Raw genomic sequence first — 19024 nt, forward strand, 5'->3', positions numbered from 1 at the left:
AAAATACTCTGTAAATCTTAGAAACAGCCATTCAATATATATCTTAGGATTTATCAATATAAGGATTCAAGAAGGTAGATTGTTTGCAATGGGGAAAAAAATCTACAAAGCTCATTTCTTTATTCTTTAGCAAAATGTGATTTAACTAAAATAGCATTTTGCATTCCTGATTTTGTAATTCTTAAGGCTTAAAAGATATTATTAACCTCTATGTACTATGTTCAAGAAATGTATTTTAGAATAAGATTCACCAATAATGGCAACCATACTCACTGCTCAGATTCTTCTAAAGACTATCTTGATGTCATTTGTATTAGAAATGCAATAGTAGTTTTGGGAAGCATGATGCATATTATGTTTAATATTTAATGCTAACCACTAGTAATTACCTTTTCTAGTCCAAACGATCTAATAATCAGATAACTAATATGCCGAGATATCACATGGGTGATTTAAATAATAGAACATTACACATTTCTTGGGCAATAATATTCTCTTGTCACAGTAGAAGCTTATTAAAATTTCTTGTAAAATTATTCAATAATAAAGGCAGGCTGAAGATTATTGTGGTACTTAATTCAATTTGAAAATTAAAAAAGCGTAAGAATGTTGGAAAGCACCAATAAGAGAAAAAAAAAAAACAACAATAACAATCATGATAAATGACAGGTCAACATGCTCTGATTAGTTGAATATTTTTTTCCCTTTCACATTCATATTGTGTGTGTGTGTGTGTGTGTGTGTGTGTGTGTGTGTGTTTAATCTATGTCACACTACCATTTAATAAACTGAAATCAGCCAGTTGTCTGTTCTTAGGGTCTCTAGGTGGCTCTCTACAGAACAATACATTAACCTTAGGCAGTTGTTATCTTGCACTATTCCATTTTAGTGGATACATTTTGTCTGTAGTGGCAAACGTGTGAAGATTTTTATAAAATAGTCCCAGTGGGACTCGCAAAGAAACATATTTCATATCGTATGTACAAAACCAATTCACTAGCTGGATTAACTTTAATATTCCTGCCGAACAGAACAGCATGCATTAGTTCTTTTATAGGCAATGTTATGCCTTTATCTATCAAAAAAGGAAGGCAAGCTAGGGGCAAAAAAAAAAAAAAGAATCAATCTTTTAAATTCCTCTAACTTGTTCGGTACACAGGTGTGTTTCAATGAACTGCAGCAATTTCAGCTGATTGGGCCACTGACGTCTGCAGAATCACAGAAAGCTCTGAGCTGCAACTTGATTTCCTTGGAATCTCTAAGAATGTAATGGTTCTTTGTATCACTTTAACCTTTGGGAAAAAGACCCAGTATTTTATTTTCTAAATAAAACCACAACAAAGCTACAAGTTACATGGAGAGTGACATTATGTACTTCATTTAAGAATCTAGAAAACCTACACAATTAAAAGAAGACATAGAAATGTCAGGGTCATTTAAATGCACTAATATACAAAAAGAAGTATATTTGAAAGCTGTACAACATTAGAGAAGGCCTCCATCAGACGACTTAAATAATAAAATGGAGGACCACCCTGTAGACACATTGAATTCACTCTGGCCATTATTCTATGACTTTATGAAAGGATCAGCATGTATACAATAGACAGATGATTTGAAACAAAGGAATTTGGTTGAAAATCAAGAAACCAGGTGTCTATGGCTGGCTGAGAAACAAATGGCGACATGCCCTGGAGAAGTTATACATATCCTTACAACTCCCTGGTCTATTTCAAAAATGGGCAAAGTGACTAAGTGGTTTTTAAATGCCTTTTGTTACAATGTAGCCGAGCAGGGATTAAACTCTATTAATATGATCCTCAAAACATATATTCGTTACGGAATCACATCGCTTTGGCTTGTGATCTCATATTGTTAGTCCCTTGCACTTACCCAGAACAGTGAGATAGGCCTTGGAAGTTTTGACAGGCATTGTAAATAAGGAACAGGTGTACTGCCCTTCATCGGAGAGAGACACATCACTGACACTGATACTCAATTCATGCCAGGAAGCTCGAACCAGCTCAATCCTGTTGTCCCTTAAAGCTGGCAAGAGAAAATATTGAAAATGCAAATTACAACATTAGAAAAAGTCCTGTTAAACATTTTTAGCACAACACAAGAAACATGGTCTTTGGCCATATATCTATATCTTATTTCCTGGAACAGTTTAAATATATGGAAATATTTTATCAGATTTTTTTTTAAATCAAAGCAGAATTAGGTATTCCTTAATGTTCTCAGAAACAGCTTTTTAATTAAATGATTGCATCTAGTACAATACTTCAGATGAGGTAGATGTTGGTGGTGATAAAAATGACTTTCCTCCACAGGCTTTCATGGAATGTTAGTACCAAAAACACGATAAACAGAAGGTTTCACTTTTATGCACAGATAAATTTGGGAAAACTATGATTGCTGTATTCCTTCCAAGAGACCAACAATGAACATTAGCATATTAAAAGCATATTCTCTGCAGTAGAGAAACCTGTTGAACATCCTATAAACCTGAGCTGACTTCAAACTGAAAAATACCTATAAGGTATTGAATGTTTAAATTTGCTCTCATTGATTGCAACCTCTAGTGTACCATCTGTTACTTTTAATATATTCTTTGGTTCATACCACCTTTTCTATCACAGAGCTTTTTGTTTTGTTTATTTTTCCACAGAAGATCTCTTACTATGCTCCTCTTGATTCATTTTTGGAAAAATATTAAAAAATTTAAATATCATTATATTTCCTACTAAGTACAGCTATAAAGCTCAGAGTTAAGAAAAAGGCAAAGAAAGGAGCATTCTGAAAGAGGAAAGAGGACTAGTTTAGGGACAGTGAGACCTGAGGAACAACACAGCGGTTCCCTAGCCAATAATAAAAGGCAGTTGAGGCCTGACTTTTCCCAATCACAACCTAGCAACAGCAGGTGGCCTAGGTAAACTCATTTTTTATCACATAACAAATGGGAGTCCTGCCAGTATCTCTGGGAGAGACTGGGCCACCTGCAAGGGGAAGCATGTGGGAGCATCACTGCCTACATGTGGTCATGGAAAGCCATCTCTTTCTCCACTGGACTGGAGACTCCCTTTCAATGTCTACAGACAGTGATCAATTGGGCAGCAGGGGCTGAGGGGTGAGCCATCTCGGACAAATACCCAGCCCTTAAAGTGATCTCCCATGAACTAGAGAACAACTTACCCCTGCTAGAGTCATCAGGCAACCTGACCTTGGGGAGCTCCTCTGCCTCCTTAAGTGACACCAGTGGAGACCAGTTCAACCTCCAATAGAACTAGACACCTCAAGCTGACTAAATAGCACTGTTTGGCTTTGAAAAGCAAATTGTTGGTTGAACCATTACCTGAAAATGTCACCTAGGACTTTATGCTGAACCTAAACAGGATGACTGCTTCCTAGAATAGAAAAATTAAAGTAGAATCCAGAGTCTCCTCACATAATACTAAAATGTCCAGGATGTGATATCACACCAAATGCCAGGAAAATCATAACCTGAATGAGAAAAAATAATCAATAGACACCAACACTGAGTTGAAACAAATGTAATTACCTGACAAATAATTTAAAGAAGCCACCATAAAAATACTTCCACAATCAATTACTAATTATCTTGAAACAAAAAAATAGAAAATCTCAGTAAAGAAGTTATAAAAAAAGGAATCAGATGAAAATTATAGAAGCCAAAAAATACAATAACCAAAGTAAAAACTCACTAGATTGACTTGATAATTCAGTAGAGATGAAACAGAGGATGGAATCAATAAAGATAAAGCAATATAATTCACTCAATCTGAATAAGAAAAAGAGAAGAGGTTGGGGGAAAAAAAAAAGAGAGAGAGAGAGAGAGACTTGGACCTGTGGGACAATAACCAAATATATCCAATATTGGTAACACACAAGTCTCAAATAAATGAAAGAGACTGGGACTGAAAAAGTTTTTGAAGAAATACTGGTCCAAAACTTCAAATTTGCCTAAAGAAATAAATGTACTGAATCAATAATACGAACTAATCTCAAATATGATAAACCCAAGAAAGTCCGTATCAAATGCATCAACATTAAACTAGAAGGCAAAAAAAAAATCTTGAAAGCAGCCATAACCTACAAGAGAATACCAATTTAAATGACAACAGGGTCCTCATTTGAAATTATGGAGACCAGAGGGAGTGACACATTATTCAAGTGCTGAAAGAAAAAAAAACTATCAATGGTGAATTCTCATCCAGGGAAACTAACCCTCAGGAATCAAGAGGAAATAAAGGTATTCTTAGAAGAAGGAAAACTAAGAACATGTTTATCTAGTAGATCTGTCTTGAAAAGTTAAATAAAGTTCTAGAAACTGAAAAAAAGGAATCTTGGAGCATCAGGAAAGAAAAAAAGATCAACTGGAAGAACAAAAACCGGGGTAAATCCAATACAGAGTATCCTTCTTTGGTCGTCTTCTTTGGTCGTCTTCGTTATATGATGGTTGAAACAAAAATTACAACATCAACTGATACAATGCTGAACAAATATAGAAAGAAACCTCAAGACAAGTACAAACTGGGCAGGGCAAAGGGATTGAAAATAAGTAAGATTTCCACACTTTACTCAAAGTAGTAAACCATTGCTCCTAGTAGACTATGGCAAGTCACATGCATATATTTCAATACCTAGGGCAACTACTAAGAAAATCTACAAAGTAGGGGCACAGTGGATTAAGCCCCTGCCTTCAGGGGTGGCTCAGTGGATTAAGCCCCTGCCTTCAGCTCAGGTCATGATTTCAGGGTCGTGGGATCGAGCCCTGCATCTGGCTCCCTGCTCAGCAGGGAGTCTGCTTCCCGCACTCTCTTGGCCTGCCTGTCTGCCTACTTGTGATCTCTGTCTGTCAAATAAATAAAATCTTTAAAAAAAAAAAAAAGAAAATATACAAAGTAAAACACTCAAAAACTCTATAAATGCAGATGAAATCCACTTATCTAGTGTCTTTATAATAAAATGATAAATATGGAAAAGAAATTAGTGTTTATCAAGGGTTAAGGATAGTAAAGGGTAGGAGGGAGTGCGAGGGATGAGGATATGGTTATAAAAGAACAGCACAAGAGATTCTTGCAGTGATGGAATTTTTTGTATTTTGTCTGTGGTAATGGATACATCACACATGAAATACACATGAACTAAACACACACATATGCACACACACAGAGACGAGTACATGTAAAACTGGTGAAAACCAAATAAGATTGGTGGGCTACATCACTGTCAGCTTCCTAGTCATGATATCTCTGTAAGATGCTGGTTAGATCAAGGGTCCATGAGACCTATCCATATTATCTCTCACAACTGAATGTAAATCTACAATGAAACTTCTGTTAAGTGGTGCCTGAATGGCTCAATAAGTTAACTGTCCGACCCTTGATTTTGGTTCAGGTCATGATCCCAGGGTCCTGAAATCAAACCCTGCATTGGGCTCTGTGCTCAGCAAGGAGTCTGCTTGAGAGTCTCTCTCCCTCCACTAAAATCAAAGCAAAACAAAACAAAAATTATTAAAAAAAAACCCACAAAACTTTATGTACTTGAAGAAATAAGAGAGATGGTCATGTTATCAAAGCTTAGAATTCTTTACACACATTTGCCACAGAGCCAGAAGAGGAATTACAAGTATCGAATATTCTTAAATTTCTGTGCCTTCCTTATATGGTTTGTGAAAGGAGCAGGCAATAATATAATATGTAATATTGGGGGGAAATTCTAAATTTTCACGATTTTAAATATATTTCAAAAAATCATCCTCCCAGATACTCAAATAACACACACCTTAATGATTGTAGTCCCTCTGCTACCATTCTTTATTAACTCTAATTCTATAAGGAGACATATACTTACAAATATTTTTGAAATTAATTTTACTGAATATAAAATATAAGGCAAGTCTGATTATGATTATATTTGTGACTCCATCAAGATATAGTAAACTTTTTTCAAATGTCCATTTCATATTCTATCTCCTACAGGCATATATATATATATATATATATATATATATATATATATATATATGCCTCATTCAGTTGCTAGACAAAAACAGTGGGACACAGATTTGTTATTTTCCCAATAGAACCTCAGGCTATATCAACCACTTTTCAAAGCTGTGATTTATTTAAGAAAAACATTTATCATGTATTTCTTGTTTCTTTAAAAGAGAGATCACCAAAAGGGAAAACCCAAGGTTTCTGCCATGATAGTATATGGGTAAGGTTTGTTACTTACCCCTGGTGTTCAATTTCATTTTTTCTAACACAGTTCCCACTGACAGAGAGACAGAGCTTACAATTTTCAGTGGATCTTAGCAAAAGGAATTTAACTCTCTTTTGGTCAGACTATTTTGTGGAAACTATATAACATCACTAAAATCAACTGAATCTCTTAATATACTCAAACACAAAACTTTCATATTTAGATCATTTGCATGGAGTAAAGCTAACAGTAATGACTTAAGAATCAAAAAAATTTAGGTAGTTGTATAAAATCAGATTTCCCATGGACAATAATTCCTGATTTATTTTCACCTTCCAATTATGATGAGAACTAAATGATTTCACGTACTATGTAAAGTTCTTCAAAATAATCTACAATGACATATTAAAATATTTTGAGTTTAGAATCCTGATGAGAACCTAAGTATTTTAGTGTCTGAAATGTCTCAATTAATTTAGCTCACCAAATCATATAATATTTTGAATTATTTGTGATTACTACCAGCCTGACTAAAAACTAGGCTCTGAAAAACAGAATACCTGCATTTTTTTTTTGAAGATTTACTTATTTATTTGAAAGAGAGAGAGGGAGAAGTGGGGGAGAGTACTGGGGGTGGGGCAGAGGGATAGGAAGAGAGAAAATCTTAAGCAGCCTCCGTGCTGAGGGCCAAGCCCCACATGGGGCTCAATACCACAGCCTTAGGTCATGACCTAAGCCAAAACCAAGAATCGCTGCTTAACTGAGTGTACCACCCAGGCCCGCCAAGAATACCTGGATTTTAATGTGAGATCTGTCATTGATTAACCATATGGACCTAAGCAAATCACTTAAATGTGTGCCTTGGTCTGTTGAGTGTTAGGTGGAGATGATAATAATTGAGTAAAAGCAAAAGGAATATGGTTTAGAGAATTGAAATGTATAAATATATCTTCAAAACCTGAAAATGTAATTCCAAGAACCAGGAAACTGGCATGATTAGTAAAGGGACTATTTATTGTGTGAATTTCCTTGATAATTTGTTTGCCAAAACAAAGAAACAAAAAACTGCCTAAGGAGATCCTCACTGGACTGAATATTTTAAACAAATCATACATCTATAGCATTTATCCTTTCAAGTTTGTAAATACTTGTGATGTCATCTGTAGTTCATTTTATGACATTTTCAGTATGAAAGAATAAAGGAAAACCTTTACGAGTCCAGAGAGGGAAATACTTTAAAAACTCAGTGGGTTCCCTGCGAGCAGGATCCTTGTCTTCCTCATCTCCCGCGCCCCTCACCATCACTGTCTGCACAGGAGGTATTCAGTGAATGGCTATTGAAATGAAACTGAGAGCCTAACTCTGTCTGGATATGATAAGAGCAGAGTGAAAAAGAACTGAACTAGGAAGTCCTCTTGAATATATCTCCACAGGCTCCCCCATGGGAAAGAAGCCAAAAAAAGAAGAAAAACAGTGTCCCGTTTAGACACTGTTGAGCATAAAAGAGCTAGAAACATCATGCTATGAAAACTTTTAACAAAATGATAGTTCATTGGAAAATGATTTGAAATACTGAATGAGTGATCTCTGAAGCCATTGTCATGTTACCTTACGGTTTTCAAGTGAACACAAAAAGCAGTAGCTAATCAGAGAAAATCTGTATTATTTAACTTTTCCACCTAGTAAGGCCCAAACATATAGTTAACCTAAATAAAGAATTGTGATATTGTTAGCTGAAGTGAATTCAATCTTAAAAAAAAAAAAAAAAAGAAAAAAGAAAGAAAGAAGGAAAGAAGGAAAGAAAAAAAAAAAACCCACAAACTTTCCTTTGTGAATACAGGATGCCCATCCTTATGTAAGTAACTTAAAAAAAATAAAAACTGAAACATCTGTTTAAAAAAAAAATTAAGCATTATCCAAGGAATAATTGAACAGAAGAAATGAGTATGTGCAATAAAAGAATGAAAGGTAATTGCTCACACATCTCAGAGATTAAAAATGAGCTAATGGGAAAGTGGGCTACTCTGAGGTCATGCCTCATCAGCTATTAGGTGCCTGCCACCCACTGGTGAGGTGATTTAATGACTCAAAGCGCTGAGCTCTGGGGGATTTAATCTTAGCTGCAAATAAGAAGCCTGACCAATGAGTAAGGATCTATTAAATAGTACTTAATGCTGGATAAAAATTATTTTCCCAATGTACCATTGGTTCTAAATGGTTCATCAATCACACAAATGAATATTTGGGATCCATGTTGGATAAAATAAAAATTCCCAAGGCAATTACTTGGAGGATTTTAGTCACATTTTTACTAATTTCTAATAAAAGTTACTGGCATAGTTAATAAGTTACATACTAATTAGTTTTAAACCAAATTAATTTCATAACAGTAGTATTATTTGATTTATCTGATGTTATTCATTGAAGAACCTGGTAAGAATTTGTGCATATTTGTATTAATAGTTTTCCTTCCATAAGTGTTATTTATTTATAGATGTTCATAAACTTCCTGCCAGAAACATTTTCAAATATCTTTAGGTTGGTTTCCAGTAAATAGTATTTCGTGTCACAAATAATGATAAAAATATATTTCATTATGTAATTACTTTGAAGAGACTACTAAAATGCAGCAAAAAAAAGATCTCATTGTTTTTGCATTTTTTCCTGGTTCTCATTTTACCTAAAACTTCCTCAAATAAGGATTATATTTCTCTATATTTCCCATGAGGCCCTACACATACCAGAGTACATATATATGTCCACAAATAACTTAATGCATTCAATTTAATATGTGGACCATCAACCTTTTGCATATAATATCCTGTAATTGTACATATTAACATAATTTCAGAAATTTTTTTGTATTAAATGGATATTGTATATTGAATGATTTTATCATTTTAATATTTTGTAGACAAGTACTAAGGAAAAAAACCCATATCAGGGTGATAGAAGTAATTCCAAGTATCCTCTTGGCTACTTCAATTCTCAATGTTGAGCGTAAGTTTCCAAAAATATACCATCCTACACCATGGACTTTAGCCAAGAGAATCACTGCAAATATTTAGAAGTTTTCAAACTACATTTATTATCCAACAAGTGACTTGCATTTTCTGAAGTTTAACATCACTGATGTGACAGGATTTCAAGAACTATAGTGTGTCAACCTTCATTTTCTTTGTTTTCAGCTCAAGCCCCTACCCCCTGCTGTGTCCCCAGTTGGTTCTTACAGAGAGTTTAGAGGGGTCACAACAATAAGCTCAGTCCTGCCTATGGGAAAATTGTGCCCAAGAATGCTTCCCGTGGTCTTTCATTTAATACCAAGTTTATTTTCTGGCCTGTTGCCTAATAACAGACTCCTTCCCTTGACTCTGGCTTTGTTGTGTTAAGGCCAGCACTCTGCTCCGTTTCCCAGCCTCTACAACAAGCCTGCTCTCTGCCCATTGTCCACGTAGACCCCAGCAAACCACCTACTCCGCTTCTCCCGTGCTAATTTCTCTAGAACTGTTCACTAAACAAACTGACTCATCCAATCTGCTAGCCCTGTTTTTTCAGCTCAAATCTCTACTATCTCCAAGGGTAAGAATTAGAACAAGGAATTAAAACTTTAGTGAGGTCAACTTTGTTTTAGTATACCAGAATGACTTTTCTACTAATTAAATCGGAATCCTACTAAATCAGAAAGAAAAAATAAGCCAAATTAAGCTCTAATAATCTTCAAATAGGCCACAGATCCAAGGCTTAACTCTTGTCAGAACTTATGATTGGTATGTTGACATGTATGATGTCACAACATGCCTGTAGATATTGGTAAAAAAGGTAAAAAAAGGCTATCTAGCCACTCATTCTTTTTATAAAAGTGTTATTCTATTAATACTACAAATAATTTACTTGTTAAAAATATAATCAAATACTATCTACAATCAGCATGTGTTATTTGTAATTGCACTATGGATTGAGATAAAGGAGTTAACACAGAATAAAATATCAAGCTAGTGAATCCTTTTCTGTTTTGTTCTTTACAGTCATACAACTCAGATCAATCTAAATCAATCTTCTGGAAAATTGGTAAAACAACCATTGCTCCAGAGCTGATATTTGGTATACCAAGTTTCAGCTTGAACTGAATTTTTAGTGAAACCATAGTAAATGGAGTTTTAGAAGAGAAAATGCGAACAGAACCCAAGCAATAAATCTGGGAACTGTGACACTATTTGAAGGAAGTTTTTTTCCAGTGGTAGAATTTTGATTTTTAAACCTCAGATTTTCTTACTTCAAATGGATAAAAACAAAAATTCACTCCTCTCATTCCTACATCTGTCATCTATTATTATGCGACGTTTGAAAAAAACAAAATGTTATGATCCCTAAATTATACTAATAATGAATACACTTGGTTATGGAAAATTTATTAATATGTTTGTGGAATAAATATAAATTCCATGATATTTCTACTTTCTAATCTTTTTGTCTTTGCTATGCTTGCCCCTCTTCCTTAGAGTGTCCTCATCATCATCTGTCCTGATGGAAACTCCATGCTTCCACTCTATTACATTCCTAAAGCCCTAACTGTAACTACTTACATGATATGCCTATAACCCTGCCCTATTATCTCTTCTATAATATAACATTTAAACTGTTCATCATATAAGTCCCTAAATATCTGAAATGTTTACCTTCCTATTCTATTCTCTATTCTTCCTCAAAATGCCTATTGACTTAAAAGCACATGAGCATGTGTTCAAATGTGGCAAGTAATCCATGCTTCTTTAATTAAAGGTATATTATTTCCTCTGCATGTCTCGAGGTCACACTTATCATTCAAACTAATTAACGTATTGCTTTTTTTTTAAGATTTTGTTTATTTATTTGACAGAGGGAGACACAGTGAGAGAGGGAACACAAGCAAGGGGAGTGGGAGAAGGAGAAGCGGGCTTCCCACCGAGCAGGGAGCCAACTTGGGGCTTGATCCCAGGACGCTGGGACCATGACCTGAGCCAAAGGCAGGCGCTTAGTGACTAAGCCACCCAGGCGCCCAATATATGGCTTTCTTCATAGATTCCTCCATGCTGTCCACCTCCAACTATATTCATGTCTCCCTTTAGTCGTCCAGGGAAGGAATATGCATGAAGCTAATAATCATTTGCTGAGCCTATGAGATGAAGAATGAACATTACCTGGTCCAGCATTTATGTGCTGATATGTACCATTTATCTTACTATATGTTGATCCCTCTAGCCCCAGATTAGACTGCTACTGCCCTTCGTAAATCACATAGTACTCTAAATATAATTCCCATTCTCTCTACTGGAAAAGTGAATGAATAAACAAGTGGAAGTACAAATGAATTAAATAGCAGGGGCACCTGGTAAATCATGTCATAGAGTAAGACATAAGGACAGTATGCTCAAAAAAATATTTTTAATATGATAATGACTTTGAAAATTTAATGTTCTAATAGAGTCCTTGCGCCTAATAAATTTTTATTTTGTGTAATTTGAATTAAAAGAAGTTTGCTGCTTTGGGGTGCCTGGGTGACTCAGACTCTTGACTTTGGCTCAGGTCTGACCTCACAGTTGTGAGATGGCCACTGGTGGGCCTGGAGCCTGCTTGAGATTTTCTCCTTTTGCCCCTCCCCCACTAAAAAGAAGGAGTTTGCTGCTTTTGATCTTTAGGCTCTAAATCATTAGATTTTTTTTCTTGCTTGTATAATACCAAAACACCAATAGAGATCAAAATAAAAAAATAAAATATAACATATTTAGACAATTCAAACAAAATTAATTCTTCTAAAACTCCATTCAAAGTCCCTTTCTACATTTTAATATGATTTGGATTATGTAGCTGAATTTTAAAAATCTAAGACAGTAGAGATACCATCCTATACTTTATAGTAGTCTATGACTATAAACCTTCTAAATCTATGGATTCAGGCACTGAAAATTTACTCCTTCTCTTATAGATAGTTATCTTACTCCAACTTTGCCAATGTCATATGGCAAAAGAACTTTGTAAAGCCAAAGCAAGTATACTTAAATGTTCTTTTATATCTTTAGTTAGCCATCTAGATATCATTATACCACTGACTTTACAATATGGCTTTGCTTTTGGATGTAGGGTTGCTTAAAGTAATAGGAAGTTTCTCTAACATGTAATAGTAAAGGACTGCACAAGGTCATTGGTGGAGGGCAATACTATAGAAGTATTAGGGACCTAAGCTACCATTTCAACATTTGACTGTAAAAGTCTTCAAAAGAAAGTGAGCCTGGGGAAGCATATGTAAAAAATTTTAATGGCAGAGGCCTTGAAGTACATGTGCTACCTCAGTCCCCATTTCCTGTTCAGGCCCACAGCCATACTTCAAGGGAGGCTAGCAAATGCAGTCTAGCTATATGAACAGGAAGGACATAACTTTGGTGTATCTTGATAAAAAAATTCTACTAAAGTATTCAAGTATGAAAAGTATTTATGAATATTCTTCATGAATGTGTTCTCAACACTGCTTTAGATTCAGAAAAGAAGAAATACCTATGAAAGTAACACTATCTTTGCTTTCTATTGAGTGTGCCATCCTCTAAGCTATGAGCATGACTCTAATTTTAGAAATTGAGAGGTAAATTATTGTTAATTTTCTACTAAAGTAAGTTTCTAGAATAAAAAAAAATCAGGATGGTTTATATTAATTACAAATGTATATTAATTACATACATATATGTGTACATATTTGCCAAAGAGAATTTGCAGTATTCATTTAATTTTAATTCTGATATTAACTTGAAATAACATTCTATATACCGTCTTAAGCTAATGTAACTCTAATTCAATTATGAAAAAATTCTACATTTTCTTTAGACATTGACAAATCCTCTAAAATGTTAACTCCCATCTGAGAATTCCAAATAAATTTTCGCTGAGATAACTGTTTGAGAAAGAAAACACTGCTCACACACACACACACCCTCACCCATGTATTATCAGTATACACTAATTTCATCTCTCTGACAATCTGTATATTTTGAGAAAGAATTATATATATATATATATATATATATATATACATATATATATATAAAACACATATACATATATATACACACACACATATAAATATATGTATGTATTTTTATATATGTATATTTAAATCTGGGGATGTTTTCACTGGAAAAGAAAACATGCAGGGTGGAGGAAGGGGTTACTGGCACGTGAATGGATGATCATATTTTTTAAAACTCATTGAATGTTAGAAGCTAGTGAGAGGTTGATTTGGGTTCAATATGGAGACTGCTTTTTTATCTGTTGAGCTCTTCACTTCTGTATTCAGCAAGCTCATGAGATATTGAGTTCTGTCAAGTAAGTTGTACAAGTAATGGCTACTTGATCTCTTGTCAGGAATGTTTAAATGTCTTTGCCACATTGCAGGAGACTGTATCCAAGTGACTTGAAAATTTCTTAGAAGTAACAGTTACTACTTTTACACATACATTAAATTACTAAATGTGTTCAATCATAATTAATCCTGATTTCAGTGACCAGGAATCACTAACTCAATAGTATACTATACCCTATGTATGCTTTCATCTATTAAAAAAATTTGGCAGATTTTTAAGGTGTTTTCAAATAATGAGTTATACTTTAATTTTATTAATGATATATTCATCCATATTTTAAAATTATCTGATATGAATTACACTGTGCTCAGTATGTAGCTTAAATTTGACTGGATTTTATGCTGAAAATAATGTCACTTATGAGTTAATAATTCGACAAGAACTACTCAGATAACTAAGTGTGTTTCAAAATTTCATCTTTAGGAAATTAGTATGCATACATTCAAAATGGTTTCTCTTTCTCCTAGGCTTCAGTATTCTCGTCAAATAAATGAGCATGCAAAAGCAAGTATTTATGGAGAGCAGCGTGTGTGTGTGTGTGTGTGTGTGTGTGTGTTTATGTATGTATATATAACTCTGCAATATATAAAATATTCTTGGATCAGATGATTCTCTTTCCCCAATACCCTCTCACCTAGATAAAAAACAGAGGCATTTCATTTTTATTAACAATGTATTTCTCTCTTCAAAAAATGGCTTAAGGAGAAAAGAATACACTATTTGTCAGTGGACACAAGAACATAACAGAAGCTTAGTGTATATAATTTGGACCTAAAATGCCAGAAGATGTCACTGTATGCAGACATGGTATACTCTGCATTTGAAAAAAATATAAAATAAAATAAATGTACCATTACTAGTAGCAACATATCAATAAAACATATCTTGTAGGAAAGTAGGACCATCCAGTTTTACCAGCTTGAGTCTTCAGAATTTTTTTATACCTCAAAGTTCATATAATTTATTAATTATATTAATTAATGTTTAATTAAATTTAATTAATAATTAATCACATTTAGAATTATTATTTATAAATGTTCGTTCTGATTCAATACATATAGAAAATGCTCAAATGCTGCTATCTGCGCAACTACATTCTCCTCATTTAGTGAATAAAGACCGTGTTTACTAGAATTCTTGTTCTAACATGACTACACAACTGCATTTAATACATTATACTATTCAATGTCTAATGTGGGTAGTTTTGCAAGGAAAGATTGTTAGCAGATGATAATCAAAATTTAATAATTGCAACATTGGCATACACATTTTCAAAGATCTTATACAGAAAAAACTTTTCTCCCCTTTGTGTGAATGAGACTAAGGTCATTTTGGACAAATCCTTCATGATGACTGTCCTGCTACCTGAAATCTTAAGCACATCTTGTCACACACACACATTCTTTCCTTTTGTTTAACCACATCCTTAAGTATACCCTGGGGGCATAACATCCTTCATCTTCCCTGGATAACACCTGTTGGGAAACATTTCCCCCTTGGGTGGCCCCAGTTTGTACTCCCTCCCAGCCAGTAGGGCTATAAAAGCTAATCTTATGGGAGGTGGGGTTGTGGTCATCTACTCATTTTGCGGCTGTTGGCAAGTCCCCTTCATAAGCCATTTCTTGTCAAGTGGGGTTTGTTGTTCTTTTTCTCAGGTTTTGCAGTAACTTTGGCCTTTGGAACTTGTTTTGCATACACCTTCCTTTCTCAGCACATCCATTTCATCTCCCACAAATAAAAGTTTGCAGGTATTTTGTTTGTTCTTCAAAACATTACTTCTCTAGGTGTTTGTTACATTATTTCTTATTTTCCTTGAGAAAATATCTTTCAGCATTTGATACAGTTCACAATTTGATACAGCTATTTGCCTGGATTCATAGAACAAAAAAATTATGTGGTTTTTGAACTGAACAATTTCTGTAAGCTCTCATTCTTTCCAACAACCTACAATATATTGGTGTCCTCATGGACATATGAAATTCATTTTTTACATCCCACCATAAAACCACCATATGTAGCCATGTGGCATAACTCTCATGGAGCATTTATATCAAAGAGACAAGAAGATTATGTGTCATTCTATTATGGAAATGCATATACAAAGGTACACTGGGAATGAAAAACATCTGCCTTCATTAGATAGAGAAACCAGCCTTTGGTATTTGTGATCTTGTAACTTTATAGGGCCCCATAACTTGTGAAAGCCTTGAATCAGTATTTGTAACAAAGAAAGAAAAAATGACTCAATACTATGTTGTGTTCTTTTCTAGTGATACCAGTCTCTTCTCCTAAAGCCTGAAATTTGGATTAAATATTCACAGGTTTGCCATCACTTAGAGGACAACGTGATTATTAGGTGAAATACCTCCTACTATACACAAATTTTGAAGATCTAGGAATCTGTTAATACATTTAAAAAAATCATTTTTACATTTTTGAAATTCAGGCATAATCATGAAAAACATCACTATAATACAGATTTCATTAACAATAGTTCATAGGTTTCTATGAAAGGTATTTAATTTTTTCATAGCTAATAAATTTTATGACTGAAAGTTTACTAATTTAATCTTGATCTTGTTTCCTTCCTCAATTTCTCCATGTCTTACTATTTTTCCCCATCTGTGGAGGAGGACATGAGTGTGAATCTTCCAGAACATAAATACTATCTCTGAAACATCAGCAGATTAATATTGATCATGAATATTGTTTCTAAAATATCTTCTTGCATAAATTGAGCATTCAATGGAATGTCATGAATTTCAGAACAATAAAAATAAATCACAATTTACCATATAGAATTTGCGGGATTTGAAGGATGACATACTATTTTTCTACGTTTAAACTGAAGCATTTAATGAAACTATTTGAATTTTCTTTCTTTATATTATGTAATTTGATTTTTCTTTAAATTAGTTGTCTGAACTGTTTTTAAAAATTGCTAATTCGTATTAATTTATATGCTAACTTTTAGAAGCCTACCAACATGTAAAAATGTCGGGCACTCAAATTTTGCTTATAACAAATTTTAGCAAAAGGCAGATAAATTCAGTGGTTATAAAAAAGAAGAGGCTACATATTGTAGTATGTCACTACAACAAAAGTGTAAAATTAGTGATTTTCACATGTTTATATTATACAATTTATACAGTATTATATATTATAGATACAATTATTTGTACTGTATATATAAATTCATATAATTTATATAAGTAATAGACTTCTATGTATATTTGTAGTACATATAAATAATTGTATACATAAATAAGTGTGAAGGAGCAATTTGAAATGAAGTCGGACAAAAATTCAATGCACAACTAAAACTGTTAAACTTGAAAAGCCAAAGACACATAAGGAGTGACTGATAAAACCTAATTTTATTAAAAAAAAGGCTTTTACGAGTAAGTATAGAAAAGGACTCCTTTTTCACTAATTCATATAAGTAATATTCCAAAACTTACTGAAAAGATGAGGAAAAAAGTATACATCAAATTAAACACATCATGTGAGATCTATAATAAAAGAATACATGCTGTTTGATTGCATTAAATATAATCGTTCAGTAGTGACTTTGAATTCTTACTTTGTAGCTGGGTTGAAATGAGACATATTGTGAAGTTGCCTTCTGAAACCTGGAGAGAAACAGTGAACACACACTACTCTTGCTAATTCTCAGGAGGGAAACCCATAGCATGATACACTCTACTTCAAAGGTTCCTATACCTGCTGACCCCACAGCTTTCATACAAAGCTCTGAGATCTAGACTGTTGAGCTTTGAGCTTGCCTTGGCCTTGGAGCCCAAGGCAGTCTAACAACTGGCCTCCACTGTGTGAAAGAACCTGGCTCTCTCTTAGAGAGCTTTCACCAAGATAATGAAGAAAGTATGAAAAGGAAGAGTATCTAAAATTGCCTTCCAATGCAGGAGAAAATAAAAAAAATTACATGTTTTAGAAGTAATCTTCTATGAAATTGTATTTTCTTTGTATATCTCTCAACACATAGGACAACCTTATTATGCAAATAGTTTCTGGAATTTCTCTATTGAACAAAAAAATATAGTAATAATAAATAAAGCCTTCAAACACCGGGTAAGAGCTTTTTTAAACAAACCACGTGTTTCCCATTGAGCTCCAGAGATCTTGTTTCATAATAACCATTGGGCAAAATAAAAGCAATATCTTGCCATCCAAACTGGATCTAGAAGTGGCCGTGGTATACTGTATTTGAGGGGGCTCAGAATTCCCAGGTAAAATGTAGGCAGACGATGGGAGAAACAGGGAGAGGTTTGATAGCAACACGCCATGAGAACTGCACTGATACTGAATTCTGACTGGTTAGGAATATCTGAGATCCCAGAAAAAAATTAGGACAGTTGAGATCCCATCTGAGACCTACAGGGCTATTTGCAATTAAAGAAGGTAGACACTGAGCATTGTGCTGGGAGCCAGCACATTTATCTACCATCTGGTTTTAGAATAAGACGTCACTTGGTAATAATATTCACGTATGAAATGCCATCATACATTAGATCTGGTAGATTTTTCCATTTTAAGGATGACTAGTTTTCTACCAAAAAGAAAAAAGAAAAGTGTTCTCCATTTCCATATTAAATTCAAGAGGTAGTTGTCCAATGAAGGGCTACAGGTCTCAGCATCCCCTTGCTTTGGAGTAAAACCGTGTGAGTAGATTTAGTCAATGGAATGTAAGTAGTAACATACTTCACTTCATTGCTGAGGCTTTTAAAAAGTTGGTGGAGCTTCTCTATCCTCTCTTCTCCCTTCTCCTATTTTGAAAGCAGAGGATTCCATAGCTCTAAGTGATGAAAATGCCATGGAATTGAAAAACCTTGGGTTCCTGACTCCCCACAGAGTGAAAATCCACAGGACACTAAAACTTCTATATTGAATACTATGTCAGAAAGAATTAAAATCCTATTACCTTTAACTCCTTTTTGTTTGTTAATGAAGTTAGCATTGCTATTACTAACAAAAATGAGTTAAATAAAAAATAATATAGGTCCCATGAAAAATACTATTGATTAAAAGAAAGGGACATAACCTCCCCAAATTATTATAGCATTTGCTAAAGGAACCAGAGAAATTATTATACACGTGTTTACAACTCTCAGTAGGCTATAGGAAGATACAATCTTCATTTAAAAAGAGCAGAAAGATACAGAGAAAAATTATCTGAAGTATAATGAAAACAGGATATGATAAAAAACAGATTAAAAATACAAAAGAATTCAAGTTCAAAGTAAAGGCAGCAGTCAAAACCATATCAATATAGTGAAAAATGGAAACCAACTTGAGCTCTCTTAGAGTACAAAATAAAAGGTAGTATAAGCAAGAAGAGAAACTACAAATATATACAGTCTTGTGTGTGTGCGTGTGTGTGTGTACAAACA

At 34.0% G+C, this 19024-nt stretch overlaps 1 protein-coding gene across 2 annotated transcripts in view; it reads right to left on the bottom strand.

The window, feature by feature from the left end:
• Nucleotides 1-19024, bottom strand: part of LOC111148594 (cell adhesion molecule 2) — a 1205598-nt gene that overhangs the window by 173579 nt on the left and 1012995 nt on the right. For both annotated transcript variants that reach the window (XM_022505305.1, XM_022505297.1), the window contains one exon: nucleotides 1894-2046. In XM_022505305.1, coding sequence (XP_022361013.1) covers nucleotides 1894-2046 — 153 coding nt within the window. The remainder of the gene's footprint in view (nucleotides 1-1893; nucleotides 2047-19024) is intronic.

Source organism: Enhydra lutris, unplaced genomic scaffold, assembly GCF_002288905.1.
Source record: "Enhydra lutris kenyoni isolate GAN:26980312 unplaced genomic scaffold, ASM228890v2 scaffoldscaffold2, whole genome shotgun sequence".
NCBI lineage: Eukaryota > Metazoa > Chordata > Mammalia > Carnivora > Mustelidae > Enhydra > Enhydra lutris.